The 18,040-nt window shown below is 56.2% G+C and overlaps 4 protein-coding genes across 4 annotated transcripts; 1 reads left to right on the top strand and 3 right to left on the bottom strand.

Annotated features, from left to right (window-relative positions):
- Positions 1-480: 480 nt before the first annotated feature.
- NCLIV_053160 (putative chemotaxis protein) lies at positions 481-1,992 on the top strand (the record flags this gene model as incomplete). The annotated part of the gene is made up of 3 exons (XM_003884869.1): positions 481-633; positions 1,046-1,240; positions 1,657-1,992. 3 exons carry the CDS (start codon positions 481-483, stop codon positions 1,990-1,992), a joined length of 684 nt encoding a protein of 227 aa, XP_003884918.1.
- A 1,238-nt stretch (positions 1,993-3,230) lies between these two features.
- On the bottom strand, positions 3,231-8,247 carry NCLIV_053150 (hypothetical protein; the record flags this gene model as incomplete). Its single annotated transcript, XM_003884868.1, has 3 exons — positions 3,231-6,191; positions 6,801-7,055; positions 7,672-8,247. The coding sequence occupies 3 exons, from the start codon at positions 8,245-8,247 to the stop codon at positions 3,231-3,233; spliced, it is 3,792 nt and encodes a 1,263-aa protein (XP_003884917.1).
- A 2,885-nt stretch (positions 8,248-11,132) lies between these two features.
- Positions 11,133-12,972, bottom strand: NCLIV_053140 (hypothetical protein; the record flags this gene model as incomplete). Its single annotated transcript, XM_003884867.1, has 3 exons — positions 11,133-11,327; positions 11,840-12,048; positions 12,483-12,972. The coding sequence occupies 3 exons, from the start codon at positions 12,970-12,972 to the stop codon at positions 11,133-11,135; spliced, it is 894 nt and encodes a 297-aa protein (XP_003884916.1).
- A 2,192-nt stretch (positions 12,973-15,164) lies between these two features.
- Positions 15,165-17,290, bottom strand: NCLIV_053130 (hypothetical protein; the record flags this gene model as incomplete). The annotated part of the gene is made up of 4 exons (XM_003884866.1): positions 15,165-15,272; positions 15,527-15,792; positions 16,151-16,484; positions 17,249-17,290. 4 exons carry the CDS (start codon positions 17,288-17,290, stop codon positions 15,165-15,167), a joined length of 750 nt encoding a protein of 249 aa, XP_003884915.1.
- Between the last annotated feature and the right edge of the window lie 750 nt (positions 17,291-18,040).

Raw genomic sequence — 18,040 nt, 5'->3', positions numbered from 1 at the left:
GATCCTCTTTGCTGTCAAAGAGAGACACAGCCTCTCACGGATACAAATGTCTGAATCCACTCACCACCCTGCCTCTCATATATGTGTATATGCATGTAGGCAAGCATGTTTGATGTATAAGTATATGAATATTCGAGTAGGTGTATCGATGTTTTCTTCTCTCTTCTGAAACTAAACGGGCTTTACTGTGCTCGACTCGTTTCGCTGGCCTGTGCCTCCTTGTGTCGGTCTCTTTGTCTTGGGTCGAGGAGGGATTCGCCTCACGCTCGAGAGCTGCGTGTGTTTTCTTGCGATTCTTCTCTCCGGAAGCTCTTTCTCTGGGCTTTTGGCGCCTCTCCAGGAACTTGCGTCCCCTGCTTCTGCGCGATCGCCTCTTCTCGGCCTCGCCCCTCCACGCCTCTCGGTTCTCGGGTTTCGCGCTGCGAGAGCCGAGACACACACGCGGCGACGGCCCTTTTGGTCCCCAGACACACGCGCAATATGCCGCACTTCGTGCCGGTCTATGACCCGGAGAAACCCCGGGCGGAGCAAGACGATGCGGCGCTTCACAAACACCGCCGCTGGGAAGTGCCGCACGCGGTCCTTCCTCGAAGGCAATCTCGACACGGCGAGGAAGAACGCGACGAACGCCCGGTGAAACTCAAACCGTACGCGATGTGTCGATGCAGACGCCGCCTCCGCCGCTCTGCTCCGCATCTGTATTCACGGAGACGTCGCGACTTGTGTGCATAGATCTCCATAGGCGAAGACGTGTCTAAGGACGTAAAGTGGGATGTCGGTGTAGTTTTCCACGTGGAGTTCTCAGCATGCTCTGTTCTCTAATGCCTCTTCACTTGCGAAGCGCCTAGCGCTTGTAATATTGTTCTTCGCGGCTGCTCTTTGGGAGCGGGCCTTTAGTTGCGGCTGCGGGTTTTTCCCGGGTGGACAGCGCCTCGCGCCGTGAGGCAGCCGTGTTCGCGCTCCTGTCTCCGATTTTGTGTCTCCAGAGTGAAGAGCACCATGGTGCGAAACGCCAAGGGCCTGTGGGTTTCCGCGTCCCAGGCAGCCGCTGAGGCTAAGCGGGAGGAGGACCGCCGGCGCGCGTCCCTCCAAAAGTGGGGCGCCACGGCCGCGGAGACGCCGGAGAAATCTCAAGACCCCAACGGTGAAGAGGAGAGCCGGACGCGCGAGAGATCGAGAAGCAGGAGCTTGCGTGGCGGACGAAGGGACGAGACGCGCGAGATGGAGCGTCGAGATGCGCGTCGCCTCTCTTCTGGGGAATCCCGGGGGCAGTGCAGGCCGCGGTCGAGAGGCAGCTCAGCGGAGAGAAGAAGCGACCGCCTTCGGCGAGACCAGCACAGTAAGATAGACGGAACAAGACGCAGGAGACACTCGCCCCTTGGTGCGCAGATACGCACATGCACAGACTCGCACATGCATAGACACCCCTGCGTAATGCCTGCGCATCTCTTTCCGTGAAGTTCTGTATCCCCGTAAACACAGGGATAGGAACGGACAGGTGCGACCCTGGATGCACACGAGGGATTTTTGTGTTCTTTCTGTACAATTGTTTCTGTATATAGGGCTAGATATATGATAGGATGCGCAGAGCATGGAAACTACATCCGTACCTGCATTTCGGGACAGGAGCATCTCGTTCATGTTTCTTTCGCACAGCAGTGTTTCTCCTCCCTTGCAGGTCGCCGGGGTTCTTCGAGCTCTTCGCGGAGTCCAGACGACCGGCGTCGCCACGAGCGGAGTGACAGGCGCGAACGCGAGGAAATCCGAGACGCCTTGGCGGCGGTCAGTGCTCCGTCGGGGGAAATCGACATGTTTGACTACATGAGCAGAAAACAGAGAGCGATGCTGAAGATGCGGGAAACAAGCGAGAGAGGAGGGGACAGGTGGGGGCAAGGACGACGCGCTGCGTCGGGTGGGCATAGGAGTTACCCGGGCGGGAAAGCAACTGAGAGTCTACGGGGATTTCCCGCTTCGTCGCGGAGTTGGCGGTGAAACGCACTTTTGCGAAAAACGGCGCCGAAAACACGTGGGGGCGTTTTGTCTGTGCAGGCAGTGTATTTAGGCGCCTAGTGGCCAAGTGTCGGAAACCGATTTGGCGCATCTGGTGTGCATCGGATGTCAAGAGTGGCGAACCGCAGTCCACCCCGTGTTGTCGGAATCGTGTCCCCTTTCCGCTGCTCGGCTTGGGGGTTTGCGAGGGACAGAAGAACGCTGCTCATCTCGCGCGTCTCTCGCGCTTCGTCTGCGTTCTTTGTCCCTCTCCGGGGGGCGGGGAACGGGAAAGGGACGTGGGAGGTTCGCAAAAAACCGTTTCGAGATTCGCATTCTGAAGTGTGGCGTGAGATACGAATCTCTGCGAGCGTATATGGAGGAGCTTGACGCTCCGCGCCGACGCAACGCCAGCGCTCTTTAGATGCGTTCTGGGTGTTTTGCTGTTTCGAGCGCACTCGGTTCTAGAAAGCGACAGCCGATGGGACCGCTTCGGAGAACGCCGAAATAACGCACGCTCGACCCCTACTCTGTGTAGGCAACCACGAAACGAAAAAAGGAATGTGTTTAATAAAAAAAGACCAACAGCTTCGTCGGTTTCTGTCACCCACTCTTAAGAGACACCACGCCGCACGTATGCACGTAACAGGCACTAAGGAAAAAATGCACGCTAGTAACGAGCAGTGCACGACACATGCTGGCCAACCTTTTACACGCATGTCCATAAGCCTCTTTATATATTTATACGTTCATTTGTGGGACGACCGATTCTGGGTGCGCGTCGAGGTGTTCGCTCAGTACAGAGACTGGTGGTTTGATGTTCCGCGTACCGTTGCCGCTTTTTCCAACTTGGTCCAGCTAAAAAAACGAGCCTCAACTGTACACGCCGAGCCTTCCGCTTTAGCAAGGCATATCTGCGTTCTTCGTATCGCGGCTGCGAGCGGCTTTCCGACCGACCCCCGCTGGATGGGCGTTCGAGAGACGAGGAAAACGCACAAAAGCGGGAAGACGCCGCCACCCTCAGGGAGCCTCACACGCATGCTAACAAGAGAGCGCGGTTCGCGGTTCAGTCCCCGGCCTTCCCCCCGACGTTTCCGCGGGCGCCGAGCGCGATGTACCGCTTTTTCGTGACTTGAAAGAATCCGCCCCCGAGTTCGAGCCGCGCAGACTGCGTATAAATAAAGAGCCTCGGGAGGAGGCGTCGTCTCGTGTGCTCCTGTTCACAGAGCGGAACAGCAAGCTTAGGCGCAGACTCCCGCCTCCGCGTCCAAACAAGCGTTAGACAGAATGCTCTCCCGGTCCCGCTTATCGTTTACAAAAGAGGAAAGGGTTGGCGTGACGTCCGAATCCGCACTCGCCCGGCGTCGCGTCTTCACCTTCTTGAACATGGGAAGAATCTTTTCGTCGTTGTCATCTTCCTCGTCTTTCAAAGCAGTCAAAAAGTACCTCCAGCTCAGCTGGCCGGCCAAGCGTGTCCACGGATTCGTCGCTTCTTCCGCCTCCGCTCCTTCCGCCTCCGCTCCTTCCGCCTCTCTCGCTGCGGGAGTGGCCTTGGAATCCTTCCCAGCGCCTGCCGATGCAGCTTGCGATTCGGGCGCTTCCAGCTTCGCATTCGAATGCAACGCTCTCCTGCGTCTTGCGCGAGCCTCCAGAGCCTGAGTTTCGACTTGAAACACATCAACTGGGTCCACGGCGGCGACCAGCGTCCACGGCGCGGAGCCCGTCTCGGGGTCTCCGCCTCCCCGGACCACAAGTGCGCCGCCGTCCTCCTTCTCGGGCTGCGCTCGATCCGCTGCAGCGTCTCGGCTGTCACAGACAGAAATGGCGCTCTTCGTGCCAGAGTTCGCTGCTCCATTCGACCGAGAAGTGCAGCGGGGTGTCTTGCGACTCGTCCGCCCCTCCGCCGGCGAGCGGTCCCTTTCCCGTTCCCCCGCAGACGCGGTTTCTCCAGTCTCCCCTGCTCCCTGGTCATCCGCGGCCTTCCGACCTGGAGCCGCCGTCTTTCGTTTTCCGCTCTTTGCGACGGACGCCTCTCCAGCCTTCTGAGAAAAGAAGAAGAGCGACTCCGCGCTCGCAGTCCGCGGCCGCGCCGTCTCCTCAAAACGCACGAGCTCGTCCATCGTCGGCAGGTGAACATACAGCATGTCTTGCATCAGTTGGTCTTCCAGTTTCTTCGCGCCCTCGACCTGCAGTCTTGCGTCCTTCCCCTCCCAACCGCTCCGCCCCGACCGCCTCCCTGCACTTCTCAGGGGGCCCAGAGACACGCCTCGCTTCTTCCTTGATCTCCCAGTGCTTTGCCCTCCTGTCGATGTGCCCGTGGGCGTCTCGTCTTCTGCCTCCACCTTCACCTGTGAGTCCGCAGAGTCCCGCGCCGCCGACGCGCGAGGTGGTGTCGCCATCTCCGTGGTTTCAACGCGGTCGGCCGACGCTGGGAGCCTCCTTTCTGCCGTCGCCGTTTCCAGTGCCTCGCCGCGCGTCTCTCCGGGGTTCTCCGTCTGGTCCACCGCCTCGGCGTCGCGCTGTGCCGCCCTTTCCTCCTCGCATTTGCGAAAAAAAGTGGCGAGCAGGAAGTCGATGAGACCCCGCAGGACTGGCAAGGGGAAACGCACCAGGACGATTTTTTGAGAGTGCAAAGGATCGTCAGAATCCAGGCAATCCAAACAGGAATGCTCCAAACTTTGCAGGCAGACCACGCAGGAGACGGCACAGCACGCCCGGCAGGTGTCGCAGTCTTTGACGGGGAGAGACGCTACTGTCGAGGCCGCCTTCAGAAACTCCGCGCCTTCCTCGCTCAGCTCCCAGCGGCGGTGTGCGCTTCCCTCTGCCTTCTCTGCAGAGGATTCCCCTTCATCTGGAGGCCCCAAGGCAGTGTCTCGAATCCCGTTTTCTGGCGCGCCTGCGCCCGCCGCCGTCGCCTGTCCCTCCACGGGCTGCGGTGTGCATCCCCCCGACTCAGTGGTGCCTCGTGCTTTCCCCGAGCCACGTCTGCGCTTCCGCTCGCGAGACGCGTGACACGGAGTTTCTGGACGGCTGCTCGACTCGGGTTTCACCGCAGCGGTTCCCTGTCGCCCCTGGCCGCCAACGTCCCGGTAGAACTGCGGGGGAAGTCTGAGGAGCGGATTTGCGCGGAGCCTGAGCGACTGCAAGTCCGGCGCACACTTGAGCAGCTCTGCAGCCACTCCATCGAGCGCGGTCCCCTTTTCCTCGAGACGCCGTAGAGGGCCCACCTGGGCTTCGAGCGCTCGACAGTCGAGGAGCATCGGCACAGAGAGGAGCCGTTCTTCGCGCGCAGCTTTTCGCGCTGCGAATTCCTCATGAAGCAGCTCCAGGAGTGCCCGAAGGAGGCACAGTAGCTGCGAAGCCGAGAGCGTCGTGTGCGAGGATTCGGACGTCGCGCGAAGCAGCAACTGGTGGAACGGGATGCACGTCGACCGGACGTTCCGGTAGGAAGAGACCGATTTCCTTCCCCACGGCAGCCAGCTGGCCGGCGCAAAGTTGCAGGCTTCGTTGCAGTTGAAGCCGGTGTTGAAGCCTGCGTGGAAGGTGCGTGGCCAGAGCATGAGGAACTCGTTGGTCTTCTGTTCCGCCCGGTAAATGGGGATGCGGTTTTCAACGAAAAGCGAGGGCGGGAGTTGGACGGTCAGCGAATGGAGGACGTACTCGGGATCTTTCTCGCTCAAGTACGACTGCAGCAGCCGCTCGACGGATGGCGCGCGGCTCGGCGGAATAAGGTACCAGATCTTCGGCGAGCCCCAGTGGTGGTAGTTGCACGCTGCGAAGTAATTGTCCTCGGTGTGCCAGCAAAACGTGGAGAAGACCATGCCGATGTACAGCCACGGGGAAGTGACGCCGGCGACGTCCCGGTGGTAGGAGGCAAGGAGCGAACCGTGTTCTCGCGCAAGTCGCGTCAAGTTCCACGGATGTGTCGCATACACACTCGCCTTGTTCTCGCCCTCGGGCGCCGACTTGACGGTGCTGTCCCTGACTGCGGTCGTCGGAAACCCACTCCCCACCTCATTTGTCTTCAGGTCCGCTGCGTAGTGCACCGTTATCTCAGGATTCGAGCTCTCGACCGACTGCCAGTAGAACGCTTCAATGGAGGACACGGCTGGGTCGTCGCATCCAAACAGCCGCTCTTTCATTTCTCTGTCGAGTTTCTGCAGTTCCGACGCGCGCATCGGCTGGGGCGGGTGCCGAAATTTCTGCGAAGCGGAACACCGAACGCAGAACACGAGACGGCGAACTCACACGCACGGCGAGACACGCAGACTCTGGGCGCATGAGCCAGACAAGGAGACAAAACGCGGCGAGGAGCGGCAAAAGGGTGCGATGTGATGCAGACGAGCCCACGCCCAGACGCCGATACGGAGCAAAAATCCGAGGAATTCGAGGACGGGGGCGCGCTGCACATTGAGCGCGTCGTCTCAAGGTGGAGTTGCCGACGCCGCCCTGCCGCATTCCTGAACAGCCCTCGACGTAACTGCACTGACCAGAGAATGGAGAACGCAGGTTATCCCTTCTCTTCCTGCTCACCCTCCTCCGGCCCAGTGGCGCGGTGCGTACTGGTTTGCTTCACTGCTGCGCGCGCCGACAGTCCCTCTCGGACATGTGCATGTCCTTTCCCTGCACGGTGTCATGTGGCGCGGGAGTATTCGAAAGCACCGCTCAGCAGTGCAAACCGAGAAGCTTCGCCCTCCGAGCCCCGGCGTCCCGTACTCCCTGCAATAAGCCAAAACGGTCCTTCTCTCTTCCCGGACCCGCGCTGGGGGGGGTCTCCGTCTGGACGCCGCACGGGACGCAGCCACTCTCACCTGGCCTTGCATGAGAGTGTGCACATCTTGCACGCGGACGTGGAACTCCAGCTCGTCAGTCAAGAGGCCGTCGAGACTGAAGGGAGGCTGCCAGCCGTCGGGGGGGACGATCTTCACGGCGCCGAACTCCCTGCCGTACTGTTCCAGTTTCTCAAACACAGCGATCGGGTTGACCAGGAATTCGTCCATGGACGCCAACTTGATCTCCGGAACTGCCGGAAGCGACCCACAGTCCAGCTGGACGCGACGGCGTTCCTGAAACGCACAGGCCGAGACGTGGAGAAGCAAAGTGGGCGGGGCGAACGCAAAACCGGAAAGGCACAAACACCGCAGAGGGGGGCCACCAGCGTAACACGCTGGAGTACGCGGTTCCTTCTGGTCTTATTAGCGGGGACGAGAACCGAAAAGTGCGCGCGCGCCTGTCTTCCGAAGCCCAGCGAGCCCGAAGGTTCTGGAAGCGCCGCCCGCTTCACACACGGTTTTCTTTCCTAGTTCAGCCGAATTCTTCGCGTCTCCTATGAAAGACGAATGAATCTGCCCCCAGCTCCCCCCCCACCCCCCCGCCCCTCCGAAAAAACGGCATTCTCTTGGAGACAAGCAGGGTGGTCCAGTCGAGCGTCTAGGAGCCAAAGTGTGTGGGTAGTTCTGCGTCGGTGCCGGGGATGCCGTTTCAGCGCAAACCCCCCAGAACAGACGAAGCGCCAACTTCGACACTCCGACCCCCCCGAGCCGAGATGCCTACCACGGAAACGCATGCAGCGTGCAGGTAGCGTAGCCACCAAGAGTTCTTCCCCAAAACTCGGCGATAGCACGGACGCGTAAAAACACTCAAATGGTCCTCGGATGTTTCTCGGATGCCCTAGCGACCTACCAGCCGAGACTTCTCGAGGGCCTTCCTCAAGAACGCGTCGCTCCTCACGTCCTCGACTTCGAATTTCCGCGGCGCGCGCCGGTTTCGCTGGGGCCGAGAAGAGCCAGACTCCGCATTTGGAGACGACGGAGGCGACGTGGGAGGGGTAACGCTTCCGTTCCCCGTGGCGTCCGTCGCCGTCCCCGAGGTTCCGCGGTTCATTCGAGGAGAGCTGGAGGGCTGGCAGGCGGGCGCCTGGAACCCCGCATGGCTTACCGCGTCCGGCTTCTCCGTCCTCCGCTTCTTCAGTGCCGACTCGGGGAGAGAGGACGGAGGTGCGTCCCTGTGGCCACCGGGGTTTTCGGAAGAATACGCGGCAAATGGAACTTGGTCAGGCGAGACGGATGACGAGGCCAGCCCGTTGGGCCGATCCGGCGCACGTCCGACAGCCGAGGGCGCGTCAAGCCGAGAAACTGAGGAAGCGACGAACTCAGGAGCACCGGGAGAGTTCGACCGAGGAGAGGAAGCCGAAGAAGAGGCAAAGGGGAGAGAGCAGTCCGCACGAGAAGCAGAGTCCGAGGTAGATGGCGTCTCCATCTTGGTCGCTGGGGAAGGCAACGTTTCCGTAGGAGGTCTCACGTCAGGAGGAACCGCACTGAACGACGCCCGTTAACAGAAACACGAGCGGTTTCGAAGACGTTCGAACCGACACCTCAATGCATTCCTTCACGATGGCGTCGTCACAACGCCAGGCGTCTGCCTGTTCAGTTCAACGGGAGCGAAGATGATAGGCGTTGGGTTTGTATGTTCCGCGACACGACGGCATGGCCCCTCTATCGCGCATGCTGAAGCAGCCGAATTGACAGCTGAGGCGAGCTTTCGTGACTGGCAGTCTTGGTTGATCCCCGCAAGTGCAGATGTTTCCATGGCCCACTTGGCAACATAGCAGCCTCTCTGGCTTTTTTTTCTCTGTTCGTGGCGAAAAGTGGGCACCTTCTCGTCCCGTTGCTTTCCCACGACACGCGCTGCAGGCGAGGGATGGACCGGCTCCTGACGGCAGGCCGACTGGAGGGATTCCGCCTTGCCGAGGAAGAAGGAAACCGGGAGTCCGGGGTGGGCGGAAGAAACGTTTGCACTGTGGCAGCGGCCTAAAAACGAGAGGAGATCGACTGAGGGGAAGAAAGGAAAACCATCTCTAGTTCTCAGGGTCGATTTCCACCAGAAAAAGGGTTGAGTCTGCACACGACACATTGGGCGAAAACCCCGCCCCCGTGTTTTCTCCCTCTGCACAAGAAGGATATGCTAGTGTGCCGAACTTATGAATTTCGCTGCGCGAGGTGAATAGTCTTTGCAGACACAAACGAGAGGAAATGGATCCGGAGCCAACACATGCTTTTGAAAGAAACGCCACCATCAAAGCGCCGACGACTTTAACGAGCTTTTCCCTCCTGAGAAGCTGCCTGGTGTACACAGTACCAGTCCACACGTTCTTGCAAAGCTAACTAGGAAAGTGTGGTAGACAAAGTGGCGGCAACCACGTCGATACCCTCCCGGAAAAGCTGGCGTTTAGGGAAAGTAGCAAAAATCCCCTCCTCTGAAAAAAACGTAACCAGGCCTGCGACGATGCCGTTGAGCCCGAAAACGCGGAAGCGCCAGAGGGGAAAAACACGCAACACTATGTCGAGTGTTCCTCTCTCCAACAGGAAAGAGATAATCTCGGAGAGGGTCCGAAGCCACACCAGTGATCGCCCAGCGCTCTTTTTCGCCACAGAAAACGCGAGAGCGAAGCTCGGACAGGTGGTCTGCTCAATGTCATGAGAGACAGTGGTCTCCCATTTTGCTCCCGTCACAACCCGCAAGTTCCGTAGTCTCAACCCCGGAGAAAAAGCACATGCACGAGGAAGCGTTGACGCGGCGGAGTAGCGGCTATTTGATTTGCGCAGAATATCGTACCGTGTTGCATCAGTCTTTTTTACGACCCACGAAGAAACCGAACCTTAACACCGCTCGCACACAAATATTTAAAAAGAGCCAGAAACACACCCTGTCCGCTAGTCACAAGTTCGCTTACAGGACGAGGACGGCTATGTGCGTCCGCCGGGATTCCTGCCACGACCGATCAGGCATATTTGAAATCTTCGCGGCGGACTAATTTTTGTTCATGAAAAATTCCTGACAAGTGCGTTGGAGAGCTGATGATATCCAGTGGGAATATCGAAGGGATACACAGGCAACTGACACACCAACGTGGGACTCGACGGTATATGGTATGTGGGCGATGGCACCAGGACTGAGCTGTTGTTTGTGTGTGTCCCTGGTTGTCGTCAGTACGCTTTCTCAGTCACTGAGTTTGTTGCCTATCCGAGCCAGCGGTACTAGACCGCTGGCCTATTCAATAAAGATGGTCCATTTGTCTGTCCCGGAAGTACCCATTCAACGGGTCTGTATCGCTCTTCCGGAACCCGGGACACACCACGTGAGCAAAAACAGTGACGACGACACTGGCACCTGTTAACATCACCAGGATTTCCGCGACTAGCAATTTTCCCCAAAGGCCCGCTCGCACAGGGTAAAAAGTCCGCTCGAAGCTGTGCTGTAGAGGTCAATGTACAGTGATCCCAGCAAATGCAGTTCGTTAGAGAGGCGGGGAAAAAGTGGGACTGAGAAATGTCAGTGTGCAGCAAACTATCTAGTTCGTCGAAACACTGTTATTTCACTACGAACAAGGTTGATAAATGTACGGAAGGTTCGCGCCTTCGTGGGTGAACGAAGTGGGTAAGGCAAATCCACTCATGATCTGCGATCCATCACTGTATAGCTTAAATCGAATAAAGAGACATTATCGTACACGTGCCGCCAGGAATCTACAGGGCGAACTGTCCACAACGAAACAGGGGTGCTTACATGCGCCACGGAGACACAGTGGTCGATGCGTCTCGTGTTCGGCTGTTCGCACTCGACGCATTCCGTATCACAAGGTATCTTCACAGGCTGTACCACTTATTCCACTGTATTAATGAGTAGTCAGAAGGCCTGGAACAAACAATCCGAGCGATAGCAATATCAGTATATCAGTATTACGTGACTGTAAATGCAACATTGAAGGACTGAAGGTACTTCCAGTCCCAAGCAATTTACCAAAATAATTTTCGAGTCGAATCACCCGATTGAACTGCGTGTGGTCGCTTTTCATCCCCCACCTGTCCTGCACGTGTCACCGCAAAATTTCGAGCGATGCCCGCTACAGAGGCTCCCCCCCACTCAACCTCCTCGTTGCTCCTTGGAAAGGGAACTGAGGAGAGAGAGCCTGGGGAGTTCACTGCTGGTCTGTCCGCGCTCTCTAGTTGCAACATTAGAAGTAGCACATGGAGCCAACCGGGACATCCAGGAAAACCTCCGTCCATCGGATCGCTTCCTCTACAGAAACGAGGATAGCGTGAATGTTAGCAAAAACGATATATTACATCTTTTACTCGGTACGTTCACAGACCCACTCTTGGGTCTTGTTGTTGCTTAATCATCTCTGCCTTTGTCTGCATGTACAAAATCTTCATTTTTGACTGCAAGGTATTGATCCGGCTTTGATTTATCTCTGCCTGTGTATGCAGATGGCGGTAAAGACTTGTGACGTGGCGGCTAAGTTCGACCTGATCGCCAAATTGTGGTCGGCGCCGAGCCTATACACGAACCGCACAACCATAAGGAAAAAACAGCATTTTCAAAGGCTGCAAGACAACCTCGCAAGGCACTGGAACATACTAACCGCAAACGGGCGGCGTCGCACGAACGGCCACAACGAACCGTGCACGAAGCAGAAGCACATCTGCACGAATCACGCCTAAAAGGCACCGGGGAAAACGGTACATATTTCCCGAAAGGGATATAGTGCATACGAAGAAGACACACAAGACGAATGCATGAGATAATCGACTTCTTTATGCGAGAATGTTGCGATGAAGATGGCGTTTACGTCACGGCTGCCAGCTTAAATAAGTTAGGGTTAGGGTACTCCTCGTGACGTGGGCTGTTTCAAGGAGACACGGCGTGTGTTCCCCAGTAACACTCCCGTGTCAAACTACAAAAGTGCGTACAACGAATACACATTTCGGGAAGTTCCTCTGGCCGGAACACCACGATTACCCCTAGTCTCCAAGCAAGCAGCCCCTACAACAGACGCTGGCTCACCTACCCGAGGAGTCGTCGTATATTCCCACTCCCGCAGATTAGGATTAGAAATTTGCGGGTAGAGATCGTCTGAAATTGTGTTGAGCTTCAGAGATGCCGTCTCACATTTGAGGCGAAGATCTCGCAGCATGTCATATACCTCGCCTCTCGTCGTGGCCGCCCGCTGACCGACAGCGGGTTCTTCGCATTTTTGTCGTGATCTCGCGGTTGATTCTCTTGCATCTCCAACCCCTCCTGCATCGTCACACCACACACTTGCAACGCTACGGCGGATCCTGTCAACCCTTTCCGAAAATAATCCAGGCTCTCCTCGATGAGTGGCACGATTTGCGACCGCATTAACGTGCATTATATGAAACGACATGGTCGGTGGGGAATTCATATGCGCTATCACTGAAGCAAATGAAAAGACACCCCACGGATTGCAACAGAGTTGTTCTATATAACTACCGCTTGGATGTCTAGTTTAGTCGCAAATCTACCCACATCCACGGAAGAGAACGGCTCCGAATGCTTCCACCACAGGCGCGACCCCATACCGCCCCCGAGCCTCACAGATGACAAAATGTGGGGGAGGCAAAAACCGTTGCACGAATCTGAAAGAGCGCAAATACGGAGGCGGTCCTCAAAGCAGGTACGGCACTTACTCCCGCCTCTGAACGGGCCACGCTCGGAGTCCATGCATGCTTCTGCCATGGCCTCGTACTTCTTATCCATTTGTCGACGGCGCAACCAGCGGGATGTGGGTTCAGAGCCATGGCCCTGAAACGAAAGGGCGTCTAGGCGATCCTCAATGGATGGGGAGCTTCCCGAGTATAGCCGGCTGTAGTAGGAAACGAGGGACGCTTTGATGTCATCCAAATTCGTTTTTAAGTCGCCTACTACACTAGGGCCTTTGACACGCAAACGTTCCGGAGCTGGCTCTCCAGCGGACACCGGAAATGGGGACTCGTCGGTCCGCTCCGTCTGCGCTCCGGGGATAACAGCGCCTCCAGGGATAACAGCGCCTCCAGGGATAACAGCGCCTCCAGGGATAACAGCGCCTCCAGGGATAGCTAGGTCTGCTCCCAGTGGCGTGCTACATACACCTCCCGGCGGAGATCTAGGGAGGGATTTCTGCCGTGTCAGGTCATCCATGGTATATGGGTCCGCACAGCTAGGTTTTTGGTGATGGATGGCACTGCATAAGACTCTTGTAGGATTTTAATGTAAGCGCAAGCATGTACCTATGCTGTCGAGCGGCCCCTCAAGAAGGCATCTAGCCCCAGGAAAACCTCATGGAAGAAGGAGATGGCAACCGCGTGTTGCAATGACACGAGACGCAATTTGGAAGTCAGCCCAATACACAGCTGTGGAGCATGAAGAGGGATTTTTCTGGTGGCTGTTTATCCCGATGACGACTCGTGGTACTTCCACTGCATCTTTTTCGAGGAGAAAACAGCATGTCGAGCGAAATCGACCGACCGGCCCCAGCCGCCGACGAGCTGACACACGCGTCAACGATAAGACAGCTAGAAATTGACTCGAATATTGCCAGGAAAAGTCAGACGCCGTAAAATCAACAACAATACTCCCAAGCAGGGAGAGAAAAAGGAAACGTACGACCGTAAGACACATGCACGCGTCACATTCCCCGTCATTCACTGGTAATTGGGTAGACAAAGCTAGCGATTGTCGGAGGCGCGCCGATTGTGGCCGCTGTGCGCCGACCTGTGCGTGAGGAAAATATCACACGCTGCGACCACAGATGCAAGCCACTGAACAATGTTTATGTTGGAAGACACCTGTCAAGGGATTTAGCCTGAATGGCACACATTTTCGTCCAAACTTTTCCGAACCTGAGAGAGAACATTACCAGGTGCTGCAAATCACAGAGGCGACAAAGGAGCAGCGTGGTGTCCCAGTAAGTTTTGCTGGTACTGTCTGGAACGGCGGCTCATGCGTTTCTCCCTCCAGCCGAGACGGTGTCGTACCCGCAGGTGTGCGTCCCATCCAGCTTCGCAGGCTTCGAACAAATTGCCATAGAAGGTGTATTCGGATTGAGGAAAGTAGCGACTGATCCTACCGCTGAAGCTTAGGAGAGTGCCGAAATTAGAACTGGTGGCATGCGTTCACGGGGGAATGTAGAAACCGGTATTGAACGACTACCGTGATTCTACTGGACATCGGATTCAGTGATAACCTCCGTTTTTAAGCGGCAGTTAACTGTGGGTGCCACGTACCTACGTTTCTAATGCATAAATAGACCTTTTCGTACAGACGTGAGACAGCGATGGGCCATCACTACTCTCCCCGTTTGAACTCGTGACACGATTTCGCCAAGCCACGGGAACGATTTTCGAGGATTCGTGTGTCAATGAGGTAGTCGAGAGCATGACATCAAGGTACCTCCGGATCGCACACTTTCGCTGCAGGTGATATATCCCATCTTGTTGACGTTCAGATTCTCTCGTCCACTTCACTGACGGTAGTGTGGTGGTATGAGTCGCGAGACAGCACTTCTTGCCGTTGCCGGGAGAAAGCGGCAGAAGCTACTGAAGTCTGAGCCGCGCACACTGGTTCCGCGCGGACGTGTGAGCCTGTTGTGTCGACGAACCTTACACATATGCAATAGCTGCGTAACGATTATATACACTAAGCCGGGGGCGTGTACCCGTCATGCCAGGCGTTTGGTGAGGCCTTGCTTAGCTGTGTGGTGCTAAGAGAAGAAGAAATCCGTGGCGCCACCGTAGAGTTGTGTGCCGCAAAACGTATCAAAAGTAAATTACAGGGAAAAAGTTTTCATTGCTTTTCCATTAAGCTAGCACTTCTCGGTTTCCTACCAAGAACGTAACAGAAAGTTGACGGGCGGACAAAACCACATGGATCGATCGGCTTAAACATCGCCGATATGTTTCATTCTTGTCAAGAAAGAACATGGAATCGGGACCACGACAACGGACTTAGCGGTGACGACAAAGCCCTTTTTATGGGAGTGTCCCGCCACACATCCACGGTCAAACTAGTTTACATGTAATAAACAAGTAAGGAGATACGCTGCAAAGAGGACCTAGCGCAACAAGATTTTCCCACGGCGCAGGAAGCTGATAAGGCACCTGGTTATTGCGGCCTGCTGACCACTGGCCGGGACGCCCTGGGTTTTACGCACACTCGTTTCACCAATCCTCGATGCCAGCATGCTTACATTTGCCATTTCATGACACCGGGCATTTTCAAATACACCCACGGTCAATCCGCCCCAGCGGACATGAAGCACAACCGTCAAGGGAGCAGCTCCAGGACGCGATGCAAACGCATCACTGGAGAATTGTCTGCAATACAGTAGTTTCTTAGTTTGCCGGATATTCACGACGAAGGTTTGCGCACGCCTTGAGAACAATCTTGATCATCTTCTGTTTGCCAGCCAGCGTCGTCGCTCCGGTTGCGTCATAGTCACCCTGCAAACAAACGAAAGAACCAGAAGACTCCATTGCCATTTTCGAAGAATCAGTGTCACTGCACTGCTGGCAACGATTCCGCTTTTCCGGCCCCGAGCTGGCCGGGTGTGTGTGGACCGGCTGCATGTGAATGCGCTGCGCCAGCAGTGGGACAGAGATACGTCTCCGGTCCCGCAGGTTCGAGTACAGGAACCTGGAATCCTAGACGCGCCTACGAGAAACACCTGACCGTGAATTTCGGCCTGTCAACTTACATCGTCCCACTTGAGTGGCGACCCGTCTACAGCAAGGATGGCGCCCGATTGGATGCCACGTGCTTGGCAAAGACCGAAGATACCGCCAGTTTCCATGTCGATAGTATCGCAGCACTTGGACCACATTTCCCAATTCGCTGCATGGATAGGGCCCGCGTAGAAATGGTCCTGTGTAAGGCCAACGCCGGAGGCGACCTCGATGTTGGCTTCCTTCGCGGCGTTTGTCAGCGCTTGGTACACATGTGGGGAGGCGACGCACGGGAAACCTGTGGAAAACACGCAAATCGAGCAGAGACGTAGGTTAACACATTTGCGAAAAGCCTATATATACGTGAAATGGGTGAACGGTCAGGTCCGTCCACGGGCGCACGCATGAGTGTACGACATACGCAATATAGATGCAGAGAAAGGTTATACATATACGAGTGCTGCGAGTAAAAGAACAGAAAAACACGGTGTATCCACTTTTGCACACGTGCCCTGGCGCATATCAGTTCTTGCGCCTTCTCATGTCCCCCCCTGAACGTACGAAAAACGTTAGAAGCGTTGGTATTGGCAAATCAGGTGAAAGTGTACGCAAATTCCGGGATCAAAAGCGTGCAGTGTTGGCCAAGCGGCCCTTACCCGCGGGCAAGAGGTGCGTGATGAGACCGGTCTCTTGTGCCGACGCAAAGGGAACGAACACATCTCCTTGCTTCAGCGTCGGTTTCAAGCTTCCGCAAGTTCCCGCGCGAATGATCACCTTAGCACCCAGGTAGATCAATTCTTCGCAGCAAATCGAAGTGCCCGGGCAACCAATACCGTGAGAGACCACAGTGATGGGCTGGCCGTCGTACACGACTCTGAAAGATCGATATTCACGGTTGTACGCCAACTCCTCCTTCTGCTCGCACATGTTCGCGACTTCCTCCGTTCGCGCAGGGTCCCCAACCACGATAACCACCGGCTCCACCTGGCCCTGACGCAAAAAGAGCACGTGACAAAACGCCGAGATGGACCATCGCTCACCCAGGGCTAGCCAGCATACAACACGTCGCAACCAGTGAAGTAACAAGATGCAGGGTCGTCCTGTGCAACGAGTCGACTGAATCCAGAGCAGATGAGCAGGCACACGGCAACTGCATATCGGCGTTCCGCCGAAGAATTGTACTAGGTCCTGAGCGCTTCCAGACACATCGCCTCAGACGCCCCGCCCCGTCTCTGGCCACCCCAAGCAGCCGCCCGCCCATGGGGCCCGGGTCAAAAAAGCGAAGAGGGTTTTACGCCCAGTGTCGCGCGGCTGCTACCAACTCTGGGCGCGAGACGGCACCGAAACACTTTTATTTCGAAAGGGTTTCAACCGCGTTGTTTCCCTTTGGGGAGAGGGTTTCACGAAAAAACATACTGGGAAATTTCCCAAAACAACAAAGCAAACGTAGGGGGCTCGCACACATGCCTAGCGGTCGGGGAGGAAAGAGCAACCCCCCAACGGACTCGGACGGTGCGTCGAGCACTCCGCTTTCGACGCAATAGTTCCGCGCTCGAAACTCGCGTAGGGAACAGAAAACGTTTACGGAGCAGTTTGGTTCTCTGCCGCTTGAGACCGATAATATTGAGAAAAATTGTCACTCGCGAAGGGTACATTCACCTTCACGGAACAATTTGCTTGAATCGGTGCTACGCAGAAAACTGTCAGTCTCCTGACGTGAACGTCCGTTGACTGAGGGTCGCCTTCTTTCTTACCTTGCGGAGCCTGATGTGAGGCTGAACTTCCATTCCCTGCATTTTGTTCTCTGAAAAAGAGATGGACCCTACGGGTGGAGTGGCAAGAAGAGGCTCCAGAAGGAAGTTGAAGAATGAAGATACTTTTAAAAGTGTGCTTCTGCTTGACTGCGGAAAAACGACGCAAGCGGACCATTTGCCCCCGTCCGTTTCGCCAGTATGGGAGATGGGAGGGGAGACACGGTGCACCGGACGCAGGTTTTGTCGACACCGGCGCGACCGCGGGACAGTGGACCGTACCGGGGGGCGGGCGGGGCCCAACAGAATCGTCATCGATGCGTCTCCATCGATGACGATCCGGTTCCATTCTGTCTCGATGCGGATGAGTGTGAAGAGCCACAGCTTCCCGGACGAGATTTCTGTTGTCAGCCGATGAATTTCCCACGCGTATTCTGCGCGTGTGACTGTGTGCGCGTGAGGGGATACGTCAGCAGAGGGGCAGTGTTTTTGTCTCCACGGGGGCAAGCGCTCGTGGCGTCACCCGTAGAGTCTTTCCACTCGAACACATAACAGACCACACTAGAAGGAAGAAACGTGCGGCAAAAGTATTCGGAGAAATGCCGAATGGCCAGAAGCCAGGCTGGCGCACACGCCGTTTCAAGCAGCCGAACGGTTGAGGAACATCCTCTGTTACCGCGGTGTTGTGAAAATCTAGCTATCACTGGGCGGCAAGTGTAAATGTACGCTAACTGTTGAGGCACGAGTACTCTTCGTGGACGAGCAAAGACGAGTTACAACTTTCCATATCAGTGA

This window comes from Neospora caninum, chromosome XI (assembly GCF_000208865.1).
Source record: "Neospora caninum Liverpool complete genome, chromosome XI".
Lineage (NCBI taxonomy): Eukaryota > Apicomplexa > Conoidasida > Eucoccidiorida > Sarcocystidae > Neospora > Neospora caninum.
This window is presented reverse-complemented; position numbering and strand designations above follow the sequence as displayed.